This window comes from Odocoileus virginianus, chromosome 17 (assembly GCF_023699985.2).
Source record: "Odocoileus virginianus isolate 20LAN1187 ecotype Illinois chromosome 17, Ovbor_1.2, whole genome shotgun sequence".
In the NCBI taxonomy this organism is placed as follows: Eukaryota; Metazoa; Chordata; class Mammalia; order Artiodactyla; family Cervidae; genus Odocoileus; species Odocoileus virginianus.
In genome coordinates this window covers 19,323,438-19,343,973 of record NC_069690.1, presented here as the reverse complement: position 1 = coordinate 19,343,973, position 20,536 = coordinate 19,323,438, and the positions used below count along the sequence as shown (strand labels likewise).

At 60.2% G+C, this 20,536-nt stretch overlaps 1 protein-coding gene across 15 annotated transcripts in view; it reads left to right on the top strand.

Moving 5' to 3' along the window:
• Positions 1 to 20,536, top strand: part of MYO18A (myosin XVIIIA) — a 100,304-nt gene that overhangs the window by 48,246 nt on the left and 31,522 nt on the right. For 6 of the 15 annotated variants that reach the window (XM_070478783.1, XM_070478785.1, XM_070478780.1 and 3 more), the window contains exons 3-21: positions 3,781 to 3,816; positions 6,064 to 6,151; positions 6,381 to 6,487; positions 6,610 to 6,786; positions 7,139 to 7,352; positions 7,673 to 7,815; positions 8,373 to 8,473; positions 9,173 to 9,236; positions 9,451 to 9,595; positions 9,944 to 9,964; positions 12,092 to 12,268; positions 12,451 to 12,541; positions 12,760 to 12,952; positions 13,781 to 13,867; positions 15,864 to 16,005; positions 16,184 to 16,343; positions 16,589 to 16,775; positions 17,119 to 17,365; positions 19,308 to 19,417. In XM_070478783.1, the coding sequence (XP_070334884.1) occupies positions 3,781 to 3,816; positions 6,064 to 6,151; positions 6,381 to 6,487; positions 6,610 to 6,786; positions 7,139 to 7,352; positions 7,673 to 7,815; positions 8,373 to 8,473; positions 9,173 to 9,236; positions 9,451 to 9,595; positions 9,944 to 9,964; positions 12,092 to 12,268; positions 12,451 to 12,541; positions 12,760 to 12,952; positions 13,781 to 13,867; positions 15,864 to 16,005; positions 16,184 to 16,343; positions 16,589 to 16,775; positions 17,119 to 17,365; positions 19,308 to 19,417 (2,490 nt within the window). Of the gene's footprint in view, positions 1 to 2,483; positions 2,546 to 3,780; positions 3,817 to 6,063; positions 6,152 to 6,380; positions 6,488 to 6,609; positions 6,787 to 7,138; positions 7,353 to 7,672; positions 7,816 to 8,372; positions 8,474 to 9,172; positions 9,237 to 9,450; positions 9,596 to 9,943; positions 9,965 to 11,284; positions 11,297 to 12,091; positions 12,269 to 12,450; positions 12,542 to 12,759; positions 12,953 to 13,780; positions 13,868 to 15,863; positions 16,006 to 16,183; positions 16,344 to 16,588; positions 16,776 to 17,118; positions 17,366 to 19,307; positions 19,418 to 20,536 lie in introns of those variants that run through there. The other 9 variants (XM_070478784.1, XM_070478787.1, XM_070478778.1 and 6 more) reach the window with 5 other exon arrangements.

The window sequence follows — 20,536 nt, the reverse complement described above, 5'->3', positions numbered from 1 at the left end:
CCCTGAGCACCCGGCTCGAGGCAAGAAGGGAGAAAAGGCAGCCCCTGGCCCCAAGCCGCCCCCACCTCCTGTCCCCCCTGCTCCGCCTAAGCCCGAAGCCAAGAAGGAGGCGCCCAAAGACGAGCTCTCCGTGGGCCTGCGCAGCCTGATGTCCCGGGGCCGGGGCAAGGACCACAAGCCGCGTGGCAGGCAGTCTCCTGGGAAGGCGGAGAAGCCCTCCAACCAGGAGCCAGGCTCCTCGGGGAAACCAGGCTCCCCGGCCCCACCGGAGGAGCGGGTGGACCCAGGCTCCGCTGGCCCGAACCTGAAGTCGAACCTCACTGGATTGCAGCCGAACAAGTCAGCAGTCCCTGACGCGCAGCAGGAGGTACCCGAGTGTGTCACCAACTGCCCAGTCCCCTCACTGCCCTCGACGGAGGGCTGGCAGTCAGCTTCCCCAGGCTCTTTTGCACAAGCCCCGCATGACTGCAGAGAAGCTGGGCCCGGGCCACGTGCCGACGGCAGGGCTGCATGGCTTGCGTTTACTGAACGCCAGAACCCAGGGGCCCTGGTGACCGCCTGGAGCTGCTCTTTTCTCACTCTTGCATGGGAGGCCGGGCCTGGCCCTGAGCCCCGCACCGTGTCAGCGGGAGGCGCCACATCCCAAGCCGCCCCTCAGAGTCTTAGCAGATCGCTGCGAGGGTAGAAAGAATTTCTGAGGTCAGGTGGCCTGTGCTCACACCTTGCCCCCAGCCCGTCACTCCTGTGGGCCCTCAGAATCTCTGAGCCTTCCGCTGTTGCATGGGGTTCACATCAGTCTACCGTCTCTCCTCTGAAGCCCTTGGGGCCACAGGTATTTTGGAAATGGGTGATTTTTGTATTTGAGAGTGTCATACAATGTACATAATGAGCAGCAACCCGTGATCAAACACATTATTTCCACGAGAAAATGATGACCCGGCTCAGTGGTAAAGAACCCACCTGCCAGGGCAGGAGATGCAGGTTCGATCCCTGAGTTGGGAAGAGCCCCCAGAGAAGGAAATGGCAACCCACTCCAGTATTCTGGCCTGGGAAATCCCATGGACAGAGGAGCCTGGCAGGCCACAGTCCACAGGGGTCGCAGAGAGTTGGCCACGACTGAGCGACTGAGCACATAGTAATGCTGATAACAGTGCTTGTTGAAGCCGTCACGGCTTCTTCAGGCTTGGACAACTGCCCCCTGCTGTCCCCTCTGGCAGCAGGACTCTTGAGGAACTCTAGGCCTGAGTGGCCAAGAGCACAGTGGGCCCCGTTTGGATCTGGGGTCCCCATCTGTCCACAGAGTGCCCTGTGGGTGGGACAGGAAGCTGAGGGGCGCAGGGGAGGACTGAGGATGATCCCTCCGGCCATCCCTGGAAGATGATGCCTGCTTGGCTGGTCCTTGGGTTGGGGGGCATTTCTCTTCAAGTTTTGCCATTTTGTGAACCTTCTGGGGCCTCATGGGGTTGCGCAGGGGAGTGGGGTACATGCCAAGTTTCACTACCGCTTCTCTCTGCTCCTTCTGGTTGGAAGGGGACAGTCGGGGACGTGGGGGCAGGGCACTTCCCAAAGGCCTGCCCTGTCCCCCAGGCCCTGGAGGCCTGCCTCTCTGACTGCTACCCGCTCGGATTCCTGAGGTCCCAGACCCGCCTTGCTCCCCACTCCATTCTTCCTGGGCTTTGCAGAGCTGAGAGGGGAACAGCCGCAGCTCCCCCATCCCTCCTGGCCCACTCTGCCTCAGGGAAGTGACGACCTGGCACTCCGGAGTTGGCAGGAACATTTTGGCTGGACGGGCTGGTCTTGAGGTGAACTGCTAGCCCCTAAGGAGAACCTCCAAGGAGCCAGAGAGGGTCATGTGCCTGGTCCTGGGCCGGCTGCCCTCCCTCGGCTCTCTGGCCTCCTGCCTCTCTCTAGGGTGGAGTTGGGGCTGGAGCCCAGAACTGGAGTTCAACCATGTGTTTCCTGGGCCTGGGGCCGGAGCCAGAGGATGCATGGGAGAACGGGTCATCTAGGAGCGGAAAGGGTTAAGGTGGTGGAAAGAATTAACCCTGGAGCTCCAGGCCCCTTTTCTTTTATTCTCATGCGTATGTGCTAAGTTGCCTTATTCATGTCCAACTCTTTCTGACCCCATGGACTGTAGCCCACCACTCTCCTCTGTCCATGGGATTCTCCAGGCAAAAATACTGGAGTGGGTTGCCACACCCTCCTCCAGGGGATCTTCCCAACCCGGGGATCAAATCGCTGCCTCCTACGACTCCTGCATTGCAGGCAGATTCTTCACCTCTGAGACCACAGGGAAGCCCTTTTATTTTCATCTGATAGCTTAAAAGCTTAAAGTGGTGCCTTGCTTGCCTCGCTGACCATATTCCACTTACCCATGGGGGTCCCAGTGGCTTCCTGAGCTAGAAGCTTGGTGTGCTGTGCCCCTAACGTTCCCTGGGGCCAGGACTAATGGTGGTTTGACCTTTAGGCTGGAGCTGCCCCTGAGGTCTGGCTGACCCCCCCAGAGGAGGCCCACCGGCGGCTCGAGAGGATCTTCACAGCTCCAGTAATGCCGCCTCTCACCTGTGATTCCCAGTCCCTGGTCCCTTCATGGGGGCTGCCTGCCAGACTGTGTGTGTCTGTGTGTGTAGGAGCACCCGGCCATGGAAGGGGGGCTCCATGGGGGCCTGGAGGCCCTCACGTGGGCTTCCCATGTGAAGAAATGAGAGAAGGGCAGGGCAGGGGGTCTGAGCAGAGTGAGGCCTGTTCCTCCAGGGAACCCATGGGAGGGGCCCCTCTTGGCTGGAGATCCAGCCCGCTCCTCTGGCCCCAGTCTCTTGCCCCCGAGGGCCTGTCTCGGTGCCAGGACCCGGTGGGTGTGAGGCAGGGAGCAGTCACTCTCCTTTTTGGATCAAGCCCTGATTCTCAAGACCCAGGTGGGCCTCTGAACTCCTTGCCCGTTTCTCACAGGCAAGGTCCAAGGCTGCTGCCTCCCCTTCGTCTCTAGAAAGGCCTTGGAGTAACCAGGCCCAGATGGGGAGGTGGGGGCTGGCCCAGGCTCTGTCCACATTCTGTGGTCCTTGGCCAACTGGCAGGTGCACCTGGATAGATGCAGCCTCTGCGTGCTGTGGGGCGGGCGCGGTGCGGGGGTCCCGAGGGGTGGGGGTGCTGTGGGGCTGGTGTGGGGGTCCCGTGGGGTGAGAGTGTTGCAGGCATGCCGTGGGAGTTTGAAAAGGGGGTCCTAGACATCCAGCTGCTGGTGGTCTTGTTTGATGAGCTACACAGGGATGACAGCCCTGAAAGACTGCCCTTGGCATGGGGAGTGGCACCCTCGGGTGGGTGTTTGGAGGCCAGAAACAGCCCGTGCTGGGGTCTGGTGGCTACAGGGGAGCTAGGCTGGGCAGTTCCCGGGACATCAGGCCACAGGCTCCCAGGGGTCTTGGGCCTGGAGGGTGGTGAGGTGGTCTGGCCAAGCAACACAGAAAGGAGGCTGTTGCAGAGTGGACTAGATGCCAGGAGAGCCTGCGGCCAGAGGCAGGGAGGCTGCCACCTGCCGCAGGGAACGACTTATCAGAGCATCTGCACTAAGGAGTCTGATGGTGACAAGTGTTTCCTCACCACCCAGGGCTCCTCCTTACCTGGGTGCAATGCGCCTGCCCCAGCCAGCCCCCTCACCTATTGGTGCTGCATCCCTCTTCCCCCCTACCTGGCCGGGGTGCTTGCTGAAGGGGACACGTGGACAGCCTGCTTGTCTTCACCCCTCTTCTCTCTCTCTCTTTCTCCTTTGCCTGCCGCTGGTAGCTGGACCCTGAGGCCGCCTCTCCTGCCCACAGCCAGGTAGGGCACTCCTGCCCCCCTCAGGAGCCCTCCGGTGACCACCCACCACCCCCGGCCTGTACCTGGGCTGGCGTCTGTGCTCGGGCCTCGTGTTGGAGTGTAAGGCCTCTTTCCCCTTCTGGCTCCCAGCCAGTATCTGGGGGGACCCCTGGGGGAGGCGATGCCGGGAGCTGGACATGGGCCGCCGCTCTGTGTCCAGCCCTGGAGGAGTGTCTAGGCCTCTGTGGCGTGAGGTTCTCACCCACTGAAGCCCAAGGGCCTGGCCAGAGTGTTGGTTCCTAGCTGTTTCCGTTTCCGCTGTCTCTGGGTGTGTGTCTCTGCTCAGTCGTGTCCGACTCTGTGACCCTGTGGACTGTAGCCCTCTAGGTTCCTCTGTCCATGGGATTCTCCAGGCAAGAATACTGGAGTGGGTTGCCATGCCTTCCTCTGGGGGATCTTCCCAGCCCAGGGAAGAGTCTGGAACCCGAATCTTCTGTGGCTCCAGCTCTGGGTAGAGAAAGCTGAAAAGGCTGAATCTCTACCCCCCCCCCCCCACCACACACCTCTGCCCCCACCCCACTCTGGAGCCTGAAGAAGTGCCTCCTCTGTCTCCCCCTGCTGGCCAGTGTGGGAACCTCTCTTCGGATTAGCCCTGAAGGACTTGGTTGAGTTAGTTAGAGGCCCTTATCCTTTGATGTCATTAGTTGCCAAACATCTGACCCCTACAATGTGCCCATTCAAGACAAAGGTTTCACCTGTCTCATGATTTTCTTTAAAAAGTAATTTTGTTTTATAAAGCCAATCTTTTTCAAATATAAATATCTAGCCCTTTTTTTAAGATGTCTTATTAAAATGCTGTCAGCCCCATGGTGGTGATCCTCCTGTTTGAGGGGTAATTTCACCAGTCCATGATGTGCAGAGTCTAGAGACCACTGTGTTAGCCAGCCTTCTGATTCTATAGCCTGGGAGGGCTGAAGCAAGGGAGAGGGAGTGATCTGAAGCTGGAATCTACCCTGGGAGTAGGACACAGATCTTTTTCTTTCAGCTCCAAGAAATGTAATAGAGAACATACTTATTGTTATTATTTGCCCTTGTCCTTTCTGATCCCTCACCCAGAAGATCAGTATCACAGAGCAGTGTCAATATGTTGGCCAGAGGCCTCGTGAGGATGGGGGACTCTTAAGAGACTAATTATACCTCCGAGCTGGGGACCCCCAGAGAGCTGGGGGTTAGGGCTAGTTTGAGGACTCCTCATGCCATGGAGGGGGGTGACCATCTCCCCATGAGGCCACTGGATGAATCCTGCTGCTCTTTCGCCCACAAGACAAAAGGACCCTGATGGGCCGTGGGGGCTGAGCGCTTCTCCTGTTTGCCCAGCTCCCCCAGGCACCATTTCTGCCCAGCTCAGGTCGTCTTAGGGGATGCCAGGTTTGGCAGCCCCATACCCTGACAGTGCCCGTGAATGCTTCTTTCTGACTGGTGACCACCTGGGCCTCCAGGGGCTCCCAGCCCCTTCATACCCATGTCCATGTCCGTTCGGGTGGCATGCATGTTCCTTCCTGTATTTGACAGAGCAGTGCTGCCCCCGCCCCCGCCACGCTGCTTCATGCCCTTGTACGGCCTCAGCACATCCATATGGGTCTGGGCCCCTTCTGAGGAGGCATGGAGGGGGCACAGTACGCTGGCATGTGCATCTGAACACAGCCCCTGCCAGGAGAGCACCCTCTGGGGGGAGGCCAGGGACGAGGCTGGGACGCCAGACCGTCCCATCAGTTTGCACTGAGTCCCGGGAGACATTCTCAGATCTTGAGCACATGCCTTTTCCCTGCTTGGTGAAGGAGGGTCTGTCAGTTGGTGACGGAGAAGCTGGGCCTGTGAGGTCACAGCAGCTGCAGCCCAGGGTGGCGGCTGGGGGCGCAGAATACTGATGGTCCAGGCTTCGCAGGGAGGGGGCCGGAGGGCGGCTGGTGATTTGCTCTCCTGGGATCTGCTGTCTCCTGGGCACACCCGCCACGTGTCCCTGTCTTTCCAGACTCTCAGGGATGGCAGGGTCCCTAGTCCTGTGTCCTTGTCCTCAGGGCTCCTCAGGACCACCCACCACCAACTCCTGACTCCCCCGCCTCCTTCTCTGACATCTCTGATGTCTCTCGTCCCCCTCACCCAGTGACTCGTCCGGAAGCCCCTCCTGTCATGCATCTCCTCTCCCTCTGTCCCTGCCTGCTTTCCAGAACAGGCTCTGACTCTCTGTCCTTCCCCTCCCTCTGGCAGGTGAAGACAGAAGAGCAGATTGCAGCTGAGGAGGCCTGGTATGAGACAGAGAAGGTGTGGCTCGTCCATAAGGATGGCTTCTCGCTGGGTGAGTCTGGGGAGGCCCACGGGGCAGGTGCCTGGGCCTCTCTGGTTTCAGGACTGGGCGGCTGGTGGGCCTCTGGGTCTGGCCAGGGCTGGATGGTGCGCGGGGAGAGGCTGGTAGCACAGCTGGGAGAAGGCAGGACCATGAGGGGCCCAGAGAGGACTGCCACGGCTTCCCAGGCCCATGTCTGTCTGTCTGTCTGTCTGTCTGTCTGTCTGTCCCTGCTCTGCAGCCACTCAGCTCAAATCCAAGGAGCTCAGCCTGCCTGAGGGGAAGTTGCGTGTGAAGCTTGACCACGATGGAGCTGTCCTGGACGTGGATGAGGATGACGTGGAGAAGGTTTGCCGGAGGCTGGTGGAAGGCACCAGAGGGGGCCGTGCTGGGCTGGGCAGGCTGTCTGCTGGCACGGCCGACCAGATCTGCTGCTTCTTCGGTGCCCACCTGTCTGTCCCATCCCGTAGGCCAATGCTCCCTCCTGTGACCGTCTGGAGGATCTGGCCTCGCTGGTGTACCTCAACGAGTCTAGTGTCCTGCACACGCTGCGCCAACGCTACGGTGCCAGCCTGCTGCACACATACGCTGGCCCCAGCCTGCTGGTCCTCAGTCCCCGAGGGGCCCCGGCCGTGTACTCGGAGAAGGTGCAGCCACACAGACCCACCACCCTCTACCTCCCCACCTTGCCCACCTTCCCTGGCTCTGCCCCTTTCACTTGCCATCCCACAGGGCTCCTGTCCACACTCACAGTGACCTTGGGGACAGGAGTCATTTCAAGAGATGGGGACAGAAGCCACCCCCCCCCCCCCCCCCCCTCACACAGAGGCCAGGACTTGACTGGTATCTGCATTTTCCATGCATGACCTTAGCCTCCTAAACCTTCTGGCTCCTTTGGAGTGAAAAGCCCAGAAAGGTGTGGGTCTTGGGGGTGAGGGCTGTCCACATGGGGCCAGCTAAGAGCGCCCACCCCTTCTTTCCATCCCTCTCACACCCAAGGTGATGCACATGTTCAAGGGGTGTCGGCGGGAGGACATGGCCCCCCACATCTATGCAGTAGCCCAGACTGCCTACAGGGCGATGCTCATGAGCCGTCAGGACCAGTCTATCATCCTCCTGGGCAGCAGTGGCAGTGGCAAGACCACCAGCTGCCAGCATCTGGTGCAATATTTGGCCACCATCGCAGGCACCAGCGGGAACAAGGTGTTCTCTGGTGAGGCAGAGGCAACCGGGGAAACAGAATGGGCTGGAGGGGGCGGGGTGCTGGAGAGGGGGCGGGGCCGGAGGGAGAGGGGCGGGGCCTGGAGATGGGGTGGGGATGGAGGCCCTGCCAAGATACCAGCTCTTTTCCGCCCGGGCCTCTCTGTCCTCAAAACCCCTCTGTCCCCAGCAGTCCTGGTGTGAGTAACAGCCTTTGGGTACTAGGGGAGCAGCTACGGGCTGGGCCTCCCATTCTGCCTGGGCCTCTGGGGGCGTGACTGGGGGCGAGCAGTGCCTGGCCCTCCTGAGAGCCCCGGGGCCTGTCTTCTGCAGTGGACAAGTGGCAGGCTCTGTCCACCCTCCTGGAAGCCTTTGGGAATAGCCCCACCATCATGAACGGCAACGCCACCCGCTTCTCCCAGATCCTCTCCCTGGACTTTGACCAGGCTGGCCAGGTGGCCTCCGCCTCTGTTCAGGTGAGGGACACGCAGGGTAGTAAGAGACTGGCTGTCCAATTTCATGCCTAGAAACCAGACTCCTGCACCTCGTTTTCCTGAGATTCTGCCCCAACGAAATGGACCCCGGCCCCTGCAGGGGCCTGCTTTGCCTGGAGCCTCCATATTCTGCCCACCTGCCGTGTCTCCTGCCCTGGGTGGGGCATGGCTTGGCTTCCTCCCTATCCTGGGGTGGCCCACACCTTAGTTGCTCAGGGCCTTCTCTCAGCCTGATTGACCCATGCAGGACTGGCCTGTCAGTAAAGTAACCCCCCCCCCCCCCCCCCGAGGCTGGTTCTCTTCCATGCTTGTGAAATAGCTCACACCGAGTGCCTCGTTCCCCTGGCGGCTGGATGGGGTGGCAGGGCCTGTGATCTTCCCCAGCTCTGGGGTCTGCCCCACACTTGCCTATGAGGTGATCTGGCCTTTGGTTGAGCTCCTGGAGAATAAGATGCAGCCACTTGTTGCCACGGGCCTGGTCGGGGAAGCCTGACCTGGGCCTGCCCTCCAGCCCACACACCCTCTATGCTGTGCCGCAGACCATGCTTCTCGAAAAGCTGCGTGTGGCCCGACGTCCAGCTGGTGAGGCCACGTTCAACGTCTTCTACTACCTGCTGGCCTGTGGGGATGGTACCCTCAGGTGAGTGGGGCAGAGGGCACTGGGAGGATGCTCTGGGCTCCCACCCACTGACAGCTCCTGGGCTTTGCCCCGATTGCATCCCATGCCGGTTTTTATTTCATGGCCGCTGTGTGCTGGGCTCTGAGCTAGGCCCTGGAGGTGATGAGCTGAATGAGCCATAGACCTTGCCCGACAGGAGCTCCCCGGCCTTGGACCCCGGGGGCCTGGCTGTAGGTGAGGGGCACCATTGACCCTTCAGCATCCCCAGGGCCTGGCCAGGATCTCTGCTCCCCGTGATGCCAGATCTGGAGCGGAAAGCACCCTGAGGGGCAGGTGGTCAGGGACTTTCCCGCAGTCCCACGGCCAGTGTGGGGCTGAGCTGGCGTTGGAGCCCACGTGGGGGCCAGAGGCTGAGCCTCTTCTCCATTGCCCTCCACACTGGCCCCTTGCCTCGATGTTGGCTCCTCTGCCAGGCTCTTCCCTTTAGATGTTTGGGCTTGCTGTCTGTGTTCACTGAAAAAAAGGATAAATGATAAAGCTGAGCAAGCAGCCCAGGGTGCTAGCCTTGCATCCGGGCCAGTTAGGAAAGGTGCCTGACGGGAGGGCATGGTGGAGAGACAGAACTGAGTCTGGAGGCAGAGTCTCTGCTTCCAGCCTGGTGGGGAGATGGACTTGGTGTGGGGACCCAGCCTTGCGCTGACACCTCGTGTGTACCCCTAGGACAGAGCTCCACTTGAACCACTTGGCAGAGAACAATGTGTTTGGGATTGTGCCGCTGGCCAAGGTGAGGGGCCTGTGGGGAGGGGTTGGCAGCCCGGGGCCTCGGAGTAGGAGAAGCTTCGAGTGGCCTGGAGTGCCCCAGGGGAATAGCAGGAGCCCAGCTCTGGGTGGGTGGCGGTACCCCAGCCTGGGCCGCCCTGAGGGCCCGGCAGCATGGGGATGGCCGGAAGGACAGCCCGTCTGAGATCCGCTGCCCGTGTGCCCATCCATCCCTGCAGCCTGAGGAGAAGCAGAAGGCGGCTCAGCAGTTCAGTAAGCTCCAGGCGGCCATGAAGGTGCTGGGCGTCTCCCCGGATGAACAGAAAGCCTGCTGGCTCATCCTGGCTGCCATCTACCACCTGGGGGCTGCAGGTGCCACCAAAGGTAACCCACCGTGGAGCCCAGCAGGCTGGCTGGTCACCCAGGAGAGCTGGTGGGCGCCCGGCCCACCCCCAGTTCGTCCTTGCCCCACACAGACTTGCCTGTTATCAGAAACCCTTCTCTGGTTTGTCCCTTTCCCCAGTCCCCCTCGTCAGAGCAGACGCCTCTAAACGCCCAGAAGAGTGTCTGCCAGTGATGGCCAGAGGCCTGGCCTGAGGTGACAGTGGCCTGAAGTGCTGTGAACAGCAGGGGGCTTGGGGGTTTGGAGGCTGGGGGGAAAGATGAGGGCACGAACTCAGAGTAGCCCCCCACCCCCCCAGAATAACTCTCCTTCTGTTCCCTTCCTGACAGAGGCCCCCGAGGAGCAAGCGGGTAACTGACCTTGACCCCGACCAGGGGTGTAGGGGCCACCGTGCCCTGTCTTGGTGCTTGCCCTGGGCTCTCTGGGGACTGGGCTTGTTCTATCAGAGCAGAGGGCACTGGCCTGGGAGAAGCCCCAGGTTTGAGGGTGGAGAGGGTGCCTGCGGGCGGCGGGGCTTCTCAGAGCCCCAGGAACAGCTGCTTCTACGTGTTTTGCATACAGGTCCTGGAACCTCTCAGGATGCCCTCCCTGGGGCATAGGTGGGGAAGGGTGTGTTGCTTCCTGGGGCTTCCCAAGGCCAGTTTCCCCTCAATCTTCCCTAGTCTTCACTGGGTTGGTACTTGAGTGCCTCTTCCTCTTGCATGTCAGGGTGGCGGCCACTAGGGGGCAGCAGGCGCTGTGGTTATTAAGGGCCTCTTCCTCTTGCATGTCAGGGTGACGGCCACTAGGGGGCAGCAGGCGCCGTGGTATCGAATGGGCTGCAGCTTCGGCATTAGTGCTTGGGTGTCTCACGAATGGCTGGAGTTTGGTCTGGCTTGGTCTGCCTTCCTCCGAGATGATATGGATAGCCCGGCGCTCTGAGAGCCTCTTCGCCTCTTTCTCCTCCAGTATAGAGAAAGGGCTGCTGCTTCTGAACGGCACCTGGGGCACTGGCTTCATCTTCCTCTGGGATATGAAGGGCCCCAGGCTGTCAGCAGGAGTGAGGAAGCACTGGTGGGTGGGAGGGAGGGTGGGAGCGCGCAGCAGCAGGCATCATGAGGTAGGTACCTTATGATCCCAGCAGGTGGCATCCCTGCCCAAGAGGAAGCAGGCTCAGAGTTAGAGTTGTCTCCACACTTGTAGATGGGCAGGTGGATGGGCGTACGATTGTGTGCTGAGGGCTTTCTTTCCCTCTGAGGAGGTGAAAGCCCAGGTTTCCTGTAGCCCTACTGAGTGCTGACTGCATGTGGAGAGCTCTGAGTGCATCAGCACATGACCTTGTTCAGCAGAGTCTGTTACCTCTTCAGAGCTTCCAGGATTTTCTAGGGGTGTGTGTGTGTGTGTGTGTGCACATGTGTGTATGTGTGGTAGAGAGTCTTTGTGGGTCTCTTTCTGTGTGTGTCAGTGTGATTATATCCATACAAATACTATGAGGCTGTGAATGTGTGCACATGTGTGTGTGTGTTTGTGTTTCTGAGTTTCTGAATGCGGGTTGTGTTCTCTGTCCGGCTCATCTTCACAAACCCCCACCCCCTACAGGCCCTTCCCTGGGCCTGGCAGGCTCAGCTGATGACTGTTTGCTAACACGCTGTTTTTCTTTGCATGCTGCATGCTGGTCCTTTGCCTTACAGAAGCTGCCGAAGGTAAAACCTTGTTTCTTGTTAGCGTTCCCTAATTGCCGCGATTAGACACGTGTTGGCTGAGGCGCGTCGTCCCAGTCCCCTGCAGCTCTTTCTTGCCTCCCCACTGTTGGGCCACAGTGGATATTTGAGATCTCCCCTGGTGGATGCCTGGGGAGAAGGGGAAGGGTCCTGGTGTGTCCATGGAAGTGGGGGAGCTCCAGTACTCTTCTGATACATGCCCCCCCCCCCCCACCAGGCACAGGCTGGTCCTGTGCTTTTCACAGGCGGGCTGGCTCATCCTCTGTCCCCCACAGCTGGCACCTGGAGCCAAGCCCTCTAAAGGGGCTTCCCCAGCTGTTGGGGAGCCCTCTGGTGGCCACAGCCTGGAGTTACCTCCTCTTTTTGGATCTGCTCATTCTCTCCAAGGGGCTTCCCTGGTGGTTCAAACAGTAAAGAATCTGCCTGCAGTGCAGGAGGCTGGGGTTCAATCCCGAGGTGGGGAAGGTCCCCCTGGAGAAGGAAATGGCAACCCACTCCAGTGTTCTTGCCTGGAGACTTCTACGGGCAGAGGAGCCTGGAGGGGAGGGAGTCCATGGGGTCACAGAGTCGGAAACGCCACCCCTGAGAGACACTGGCAGCTGCTGGTTGTCCCTGTTATGCCTGAAGCCCTTGCTGATGTCATCAGAGCTGTTTTTTCCTTCTGGAGGGTGCCTGTTCCCTATCGCTATGGGCGCGAGGGAGCCGAAGGGCACAGTGGTCATCTAGCAGCCTGAGGAGGCAGACCCAAGAGGCTAGATTCTTTCTTCTACTTCATAGCTGGGCGCAGGCAGTTTGCCCGCCACGAGTGGGCCCAGAAGGCTGCATACCTGCTGGGCTGCAGCCTGGAAGAGCTCTCCTCAGCCATCTTCAAGCACCACCACCAGAGTGGCACCCTGCAGCGCTCCACGTCCTTCCGCCAGGGCCCTGAGGAGAGCAGCCTGGGCGAGGGCACAGGTACCCGAGTCCCGTGCAATCAGAGGCCTCTTCTGGGGTGCGCTGCCATCTCCGGGTGGGCAGACTGCTGGGCGAACAGATGCTCCATGCTGCCTGGGCCTGGGTGGGGGTGGGGGGGGGGGAGCACACCCAGGTATGGAGTCCCAGGGAGCAGGAGATAGAGCTGACCCTCTTGCCCACAGGCCCCAAACTGAGTGCGCTGGAGTGCTTGGAGGGCATGGCATCTGGCCTCTACGGCGAGCTCTTCACGCTTCTCATCTCCCTGGCGAACAGGTGGGTGCCAGGCACTCTCGGCTTCCTGGCCTCACACAGGTGGGATTTATGCCTTTTGCCTGTGGGGTCGCTGAGGCAGAGCCAGCCTCCACCAGCTGAGTCCTCCCCACAGGTCCCGGGCTCCTGGGCAGGGATGGGGATCAGGCTTAGGGCAGGGTGGGCTGCCTGGCTGCCAGGGCACCGCGCTGGGGGGCTCTGACCCGGCTCTTCCCGGGCAGGGCTCTCAAGTCCAGCCAGCACTCCCTCTGCTCTGTGATGATTGTGGACACCCCAGGCTTCCAGAACCCTGAGCAGGGTGGGTCAGCCCGCGGGGCCTCCTTTGAGGAGCTGTGCCACAACTACGCCCAAGACCGGCTGCAGAGGCTCTTCCATGAGCGGACCTTCGTTCAGGAGTTGGAAAGATACAAGGAGGTAGCGCTTGACCTTGCCCCTGCTGCCTAGCACCCCCAGGCTCGCCTGGCCCTGAACACTCGGAGTCGGGGGGCATCTGTGGATGCAGCGGATTCCCCGCCGGCTGCTCCCTGCCCAGCTCTTTACTCTGACGTTTCTGTCCCCTGTGCTCTCTGGAGCAGGAGGCTTTTCCTGCCGAGGCCGCGTCCTTTCTTTGTGGAGTTTGCTCTCCAACACGCCAAAGATGCATGCAGAGTCCCTCCCTGGGAGCCCCTCTTTGCTCGCCTTCAAGGTTACCTGCCTTGGCCCCGTGAACCATCACTGGGCAATTCCTGTCTCCATGTGTGTCTGGCCTGGCCTTCCTTGTCTCCTGATGTGTTAGGATGAAGACCAATTATTGAGCGCCCCCCCCCCCCTCCATAAAAGGGTATCCCAGATGGGATCTGAGAATCCTACCTCACTTGGAGCTGAGTTGAATGAGCTGGGGGTATGGGGGGGTGATATTTATCTTGGATGAGAGAAGATTAAAGAGGAAAATGACAGTTGTTCTTCAAGTATTTCGAGGATGAGTATGTGAAATTGAGAGTGGGCTAACTCCAGGTGGCCAGATCAGCGGGTGTGAGTAACAGGAATGTGTACGAGACTTTAGCTCACCGTGAAGGAGGTGAGGAGGTTAACTGTCTAGAGACACAGTGCGGGGCCTTGGGAGGGGGTGAGCATCCATCAGTCGGGCTGCTGGAGTGTCCCTCTGATGGGACATTGGACTTGCTGACCCCAGCATCCCCGCCTGGCCTGCTTGTAGGGCGGCACACGGCCTCGTGCTCACTGCCAACCCACCTTCCTTCCTAGGAGAACATCGAGCTGGCGTTTGATGACTTGGAGCCGGCCACGGATGACTCTGTGGCCGCCGTGGACCAGGCGTCCCATCAGTCCCTGGTAGGAATCCCAGGGAGGGCCTGGGTTGGCCTTTTATCACCCTTGCCATTCTCCTCCCTCAGTAGAGTCCTCCCCTTATGGGCTGCTGCCTGCCAGTCGGAGGGGGCACTGTGGGCGGGCCCAGATACCAAGCACTTTAAAGTCGTGTGCCTTGCCCTCAGCTGTCCGCTGGTCTGGCCAGAAAGCGGACACTGTGACCTTCGGCCCTGGTACGGTAGGGAGCTTGGCCCCAGGTGTCTGAGCTCAGGCCCTGTCCAGCTGTGCTTCAGGTGTGTCTGCCAGGAGCCCTCGTACGACCTCCTCGTGGGTGAGGGCCTGGCTAGACCCAGAGGACGCAGTCATCCCCGCCCCTTGTCCCCAAGTACAGGAACAACAGGGTGAGGAGGTGGCATTCTGTCTGAATATGGATACAGTATAAAACCAGGGGGCTGTGTGGGTGTGAGCCCTTGCCCCTCATTGTGGGGATGGGCTTCGTCACCCGCTGGGCAAACGTCTTGGGCACCTTGCTGGCTGGGGGACTGGCTGGCCTGATGGCACTTGGCGTTTAGCAGTCGTCTTCAGTTAGGGAAGCTTCATAAGGTGCTTGATTGAAGAACCGGCAATGTTGCCAGGTTGCCGATCTCCCTCCTCTGCTTGGATCCTACCTCCTTTCCCTTCCTTGCTGTGGGAAGGCTCTGGCTCAGGGGTGGGGCCCTGAGAGAATGAGTATCCATCCCTCTGGGACAAGTGCTTAACGTGCCCAAGTCCCCCACCTCCCCAGGGGAAGTTGGCTTTTCTTCCTGATACCTGGGCCCCCACCAAGGCCTCCCTCGAGAGTCTTTGCCCTTCCCAGGAGGTGGGCCACTTGGCCCAGGAGACATACATGCAGCAGTGGGTCAGGTGGTGTGTTTGGATAGCGCTTGGCTGTCCCTTCGTTCCTCTGACCCCCCTCGCCTGATGGGCCTTGGCATCGGCAGCTGCACCTCTGGGCAAAGAAGCCCCTTCGTGCCCCGCCCGCCACTCACCCCTCCCTCCAGTAGTTTCCTGCTTATTCCTACCACACAGCTCCAGCTAGTCTGTTGCCCGCCGGTCCGTAGCCACCTTCTGCTTCCTTCTGGTCAGCACACAGTCTCCCTTGGGCAACTGGGGTCAAAGAGGGCACTTCTCTTACTTCTCTTGTCCCCAGGCCCTAGAGGCCAGGCCAGAGTCCTTGCCCAAGGAAGACCTGGGAACTGCATAGAAAAGGTGCCTTCACACCTAGGTGTTTGGTCTATGTGGGAAATTAGAAATGGAGTTCAGTATTTCTGCATTCTCTCGAGAAACTGGGGGATTTACCTACACTCTCAGGCCCACGTTCTTCCAGGACGGCAGGTGGCTACTGCTGAGTGGGAGCTGGTAGATGCAGACACTGCTCCCCAGACACCCCAGCTCTGCCCATTTTAGCTGCCCCATGCATTAAGTCAACCGTCTTAGGCTTTCGGCACTCAAGTTTATGACCCTGCAGTGACCCCATCCGCAGAGCTCCAGGCTCTCTCTGGGTTCTCCCCTCTTGGGGGGACTAGGGGCCACCCCACAGCTGGCTCTTTCCTCTTACTGACAGCCTCCTTTGGGCCATCCTCTGTACTCAGAGCCTTACAGATCTGCTCTTTAATCTGCATAGAAGGTGATACCCAGAGATTGCAGGCAACATGGGGTTCGCCCAAGGCCCCCTGACCTCCCCAGGGCTGAAGGTGGAGGAGAGCCTCTGGATGTGGACTTGGCGTTCATAAGAAGCCTTCAGTCTTTGGGGCCTCTGGACACAGGTCCTAGGAATCATGTGTGCTGTGGGCTCCTCTCTCTGCCCCGCTTTCTGCTTGCTGCCCACCTGCTCCACAGGATGGCAGCCATGAGCGGCAGGAGCTAGAGGGTGTGTGTGTATCTGTGTGGCATGTTCAGAGTGTGTGGCTGGGAACCAGCGGTCCTGGCCCCCTCCCCACAGCTCCATGTGACCCCGTGGGACTTCTTTCCGCCTCCACAGGTCCGCTCGCTGGCCCGCACGGATGAGGCGAGGGGCCTGCTGTGGCTGCTGGAAGAGGAGGCACTGGTCCCAGGGGCCACGGAGGACACCCTCCTGGAGCGCCTGTTTTCCTACTATGGCCCGCAGGAAGGTGACAAGAAAGGTGGGTAGCCCTGGAGGGCCGCTCCCTGCTTCCTCTCCTGAGAACCTGGTTATGTATATATGGGTCCAACTGGCCTTTCCCGGGATGGGGCTGACTGAGTCCTTGGGCTTTGGGGTGGGGGGGTGGGGGGCTGGGCCCTGATGATCTGAACCTTGCTTCTCCCCCTGACCCAAACCAGGCCAAAGCCCCCTCCTCCGCAGCAGCAAACCGCACCATTTCCTCCTGGGCCACAGCCACGGCACCAACTGGGTGGAGTACAACACGGCGGGCTGGCTGAGCTACACCAAGCAGAACCCGGCCGCTCAGAACGCCCCCCGCCTCCTACAGGACTCCCAGAAGTAAGAGCGCCACTGGCTCTCTGCGCCCGTTTTCTCTTCTCGCTCTTTGAGGGTTTCCCCTGCAGTGTCTCTGTCGGATGAGGGGGGGGCCCTCCATCCCCCCCCCACACCCAGATAACCTGGACCCCTAGCCACAGTCATGTGGGGGTGGTGGGGCGTCCTAGGAGCTGCGAGAAGGGGCAGCCGGCCTCTGCGGGCTCCATGAGTGAGACCTTTCCCCTCCTTGGCCTCCCCTCCCCCGGCAGAAAAATTATCAGCAACTTGTTTCTGGGCCGGGCGGGCGGCGCCACGGTGCTCTCAGGCTCCATCGCAGGCCTGGAGGGCGGCTCGCAGCTGGCGCTGCGCCGGGCCACCAGCATGCGGAAGACCTTCACCACGGGGATGGCGGCGGTCAAGAAGAAGTCCCTATGCATCCAGATTAAGCTGCAGGTGGTGAGTGTGCCCGCGGGGGCCCCGGGGCACTTCCGGAACACTGGCAGGCGGCCGGGGGCCTCCTGGGCACACAGGTCACCCGTGCCCGCTCAGCACCCCACTTGCCTCGGTCGCGGCTCGCGGGGGTGGGGTGGGGCGCGCAGTCCTTCCTCAATGTTGCCGCCTGTGAGTGGTGTCCGGGGCCTGCTAGGGACAGGCTTGTCCAGACTCGGCAGTGTCCTGGCCGGGGGAGGGAGGGGGCCCCCTGCCATCCTGCCCAGGGTAGAGATTCTGGCGCCCCGGTCCCCGCCTCCTGGCTCGCGCTGTCGGCGCCCACTGAGGGCCGATCCTTCCGCTTCGGCAGGACGCCCTTATTGACACCGTGAAGAAGTCCAAACTGCATTTCGTGCACTGCTTCCTGCCGGTGGCGGAGGGCTGGGCCGGGGAGCCCCGCTCCGCCGCCTCCCGCAGAGTCAGCAGCAGCAGCGAACTGGACCTGCCCCCGGGAGAGCACTGCGAGGCCGGCGGCCTCCTGCCGCTGGACGTGCCGCTGCTGCGGGCCCAGCTCCGGGGCTCCCGCCTGCTCGACGCCATGCGCATGTACCGCCAAGGTGGGGCCCTCCCTCCCAGAGCAGCCCCTGCCCCTCCCCACCGCGAGGTCTGGAGGGGCGCTGCTCCCCTCCTGTCTCCCACCGGCCCTGGACCTCGCTCTTCTCTGTCACTGCCTTCTCTGGCGTCTCTCCTTGCAGCTCTCCATCCTGCTGATCTCCTTTCTCTTCCACAGTCCAGCCCTCTTCATCCCTGCCCCACCACATGCCCTGTCCCCACAGATATCTCCTTCCCCTCCCCTGGTCTGAGCAGGTCAGCTCTCCCCACAGCTGACCCAGTGTCCTAATGGAGCAGCTGCTTGTAAGAAGGGGCCAGTGAGAAATGAGGTGCTAACTCTTTCTGAAGAACTTGAAATTCCCAAGAAAGGTCAGATAGACCCTTTCTATGGACCAATCTGGAAGAGGGGGCCAGAGAGGATGATAATAATAGTTAACATCTTTAGCACTTTTATAGTATACCAGATGCTATGCTAAACATACCACACAGATTAACTCATGTAATCCTCACAACAACCTCAGGAGATGTAGGTACTAGTATCATCCCCAGATGAGGCAGCTAAGGCTCAGAGAGGGTAAGTAGCTTTCCCTAGGTCACACAGCTCGTGAATGGCAGAGCAGATCTGACCTAAGCAGACCAGCTTCCACATAGCGTTTCGTTTGCCCGAGACGTTATGAGTTGCCAGGTTTCTGCCCTTTTCCCCCTTAGCTGGAGGAGCAGGCAGGCTCCCACCCACCAACAGCCAGGTCTCCTGGAGACACCCCCAGGGGCACCGTCACTTTTCCTTAGCAGCCAGAGCCAGGAAACGGGCTCCCTGCCCTGCTGAAAATAAATCATCGATCTGTCCCCACGTCTTGATATGGAGTTGGTGTTTATTATTTCAAAACCAGATTGTTACCGCTCTGAACCAAAATCAATGTGCTTTACTCAAACAAGCAGGTCGATGCGGCCAGCGCCGGCAGGCTCCCCTCCCCTCCCCCAGCCCCCAGCCCCCAGCCCCCATTGATAGCACTGATGATTAATTAAGATGCCAGGCGTCCGGACCTGCTATCCCAGCCCATCAATTTAATTGCAATTCAGATACAATCAATAGCTCACTTTGTCTTGGCCCCTCGGCGGCCCCCGCCTCCTGTTTCAATTATCAGGCACATGCATCAGCCCTTCTCTCAGTTGGAGGGTTTCCCAGAGTAGCTCCGGCTGCCGTGGCAGAGCCAGCCCCCAGCGGGCTGCTGGGAGCCCCGGTTTGGAATCCAGGGCTGCCCTCAGCTGCTCCTTGGGGCCTTGAGCAAGCCTGTCCCTCCACCTTGCGGGCCTCAGTTTCCACGTCTGGAGGATGAGTTCTTTCTGGCTCTAAGACTTCTTTTTTGGTTTGAGATTCTGTCGGAGTAGGTCTCTTGGTCCTCTGCTGTGGGCTCTGGGGTCCTCCAGGTGACTTGGGGTTACCTCTCACTGGCTTCCATCCTGACCTTGCTCCAGCTTTTAAGCCCAGGCGGTAGCGAATCTCTGCTGGAGCCAACACTTTTTAGGGAAAGGGAATCTATGAGGCTTTCTGGTCACCTGGCCTGGGGCCCACAGTCAGAATAAGGGCAGGAGGGGTGCCCTTTCTGATACCTGCCTCAGGGAACCGAGGAAAGGAAGAGAACGTTTTACTGAACATTCAACAAGTGAGCCGAGCTTGTTTCTCCATGTTTTCTCCTGTAAGCACTGTGACTGCAGGATAAGTGGGAGGGCTCCCCATTTAAAGATGAGGAAACCGAGGCTCAGAGAGGTTGAGTGACTCATCCAAGGTCACGTGATAGGAAGAGCTAGGGCAGGATTTCAGCCCCAAGCACTTCACTTTTCCTCTCTGCTACTCCCTGATACCCTCATTTTATGAAGTCCTCAAGACATCGTTCCCTGGGAGCAGACGAGGCTGACGGGCCTGGCTCTGGGCTCCTGTCTCCCCAGGTTACCCTGACCACATGGTGTTTTCCGAGTTCCGCCGCCGCTTTGACGTCCTGGCCCCACACCTGACCAAGAAGCATGGGCGCAACTACATCGTAGTGGACGAAAGGCGGGTAGGTCTGGGCCCCCACGGCCCCACCGGACCCTCCTCCCCCTGCTCAGACCCCTCTGAGCCAGCTGCCCTCCCTTGCCGAGAGACAGCCAGGCTGGCCCTTGCTCAGGTGCCTGGTTTGTGCCAACCAAGGCCGGGGTGGGCACTTGGCAATGGGCTTGGCCGGTGGAGGGAAGGCAGCCCGGGACATGGACTGCAAGAATCACAGAAGAGCCACCTGCTCTCAAGGCCCGAGGTGAAGGTGTCTGCTGTCTGCTGAGCCAGACAGTCACCCAAGAGCCTCCCAGGGGGGCAGATTAGAACTAGCATTTTGGATGCCCCACCGGTAGCACCCGGGCCCCTCAGCCTTGACCTTTATGTCAGGGACCATTCCCTCCAGCAGGAAGCTGCCCAGGGGTGAGGCAGGCATCCCTCCCAGGAGAAGGGTTGACGTGGCAGCACCTCCCTGGTGCAGGGTGAGCCTCGGGCTCCCGGGGCGGGCCCTTGTCAGTCAGGTTGATGACTTCCTGCCGCACAAAGGGATGTCTTCCTGCCATTCTTGGCTGTCACGCTGACCCCAGAGGCAGCTCCTCGGAGAGGCGAAGGGCTCTTTGAGCAGAAGAATCCTCCTGTGCTGTGCCCTGGCCTCAGGCACAGCCTGACTCGAAAGGCATCTCAGGCCTGAGGTTGGCTTTCCTACAAGGGAGCCTGCTCTGGCAGATGGGGCAGGACCCCCACACCTCCTGCTGCCCCCTGAGTCACAGACCCACACTGATGGAGCCTCAGAGACCCTCTTTCCACCCTGTCCATCCGGGACCTGCCAGTGTCCAGGGTGACCTCGGCGTGGATGTGGGTGACCTTGGCATGGATGTAGATGACCCGAGCCATGCCCCCTTCTCTCTGACCCTTGACCTCCATTCCCACCTCCCCCTCAGGACTCCACCCAGCACCTCATCATCTCTGGAAGTGCTCTGCTTCTGAAATCTCTGACCACAGCCTCCTGTCTGTGCGGCTCATCACCTCTCCCTCTCAGGACACCCGCTCTGTGACTCCATCGAGACTTCTCATTTCTCAGCCCCACTCCATTTTCTCTGCTCTGTCCATCCCTTCCTGACTTCCTTCCTCTTAATCTGTCTGGATG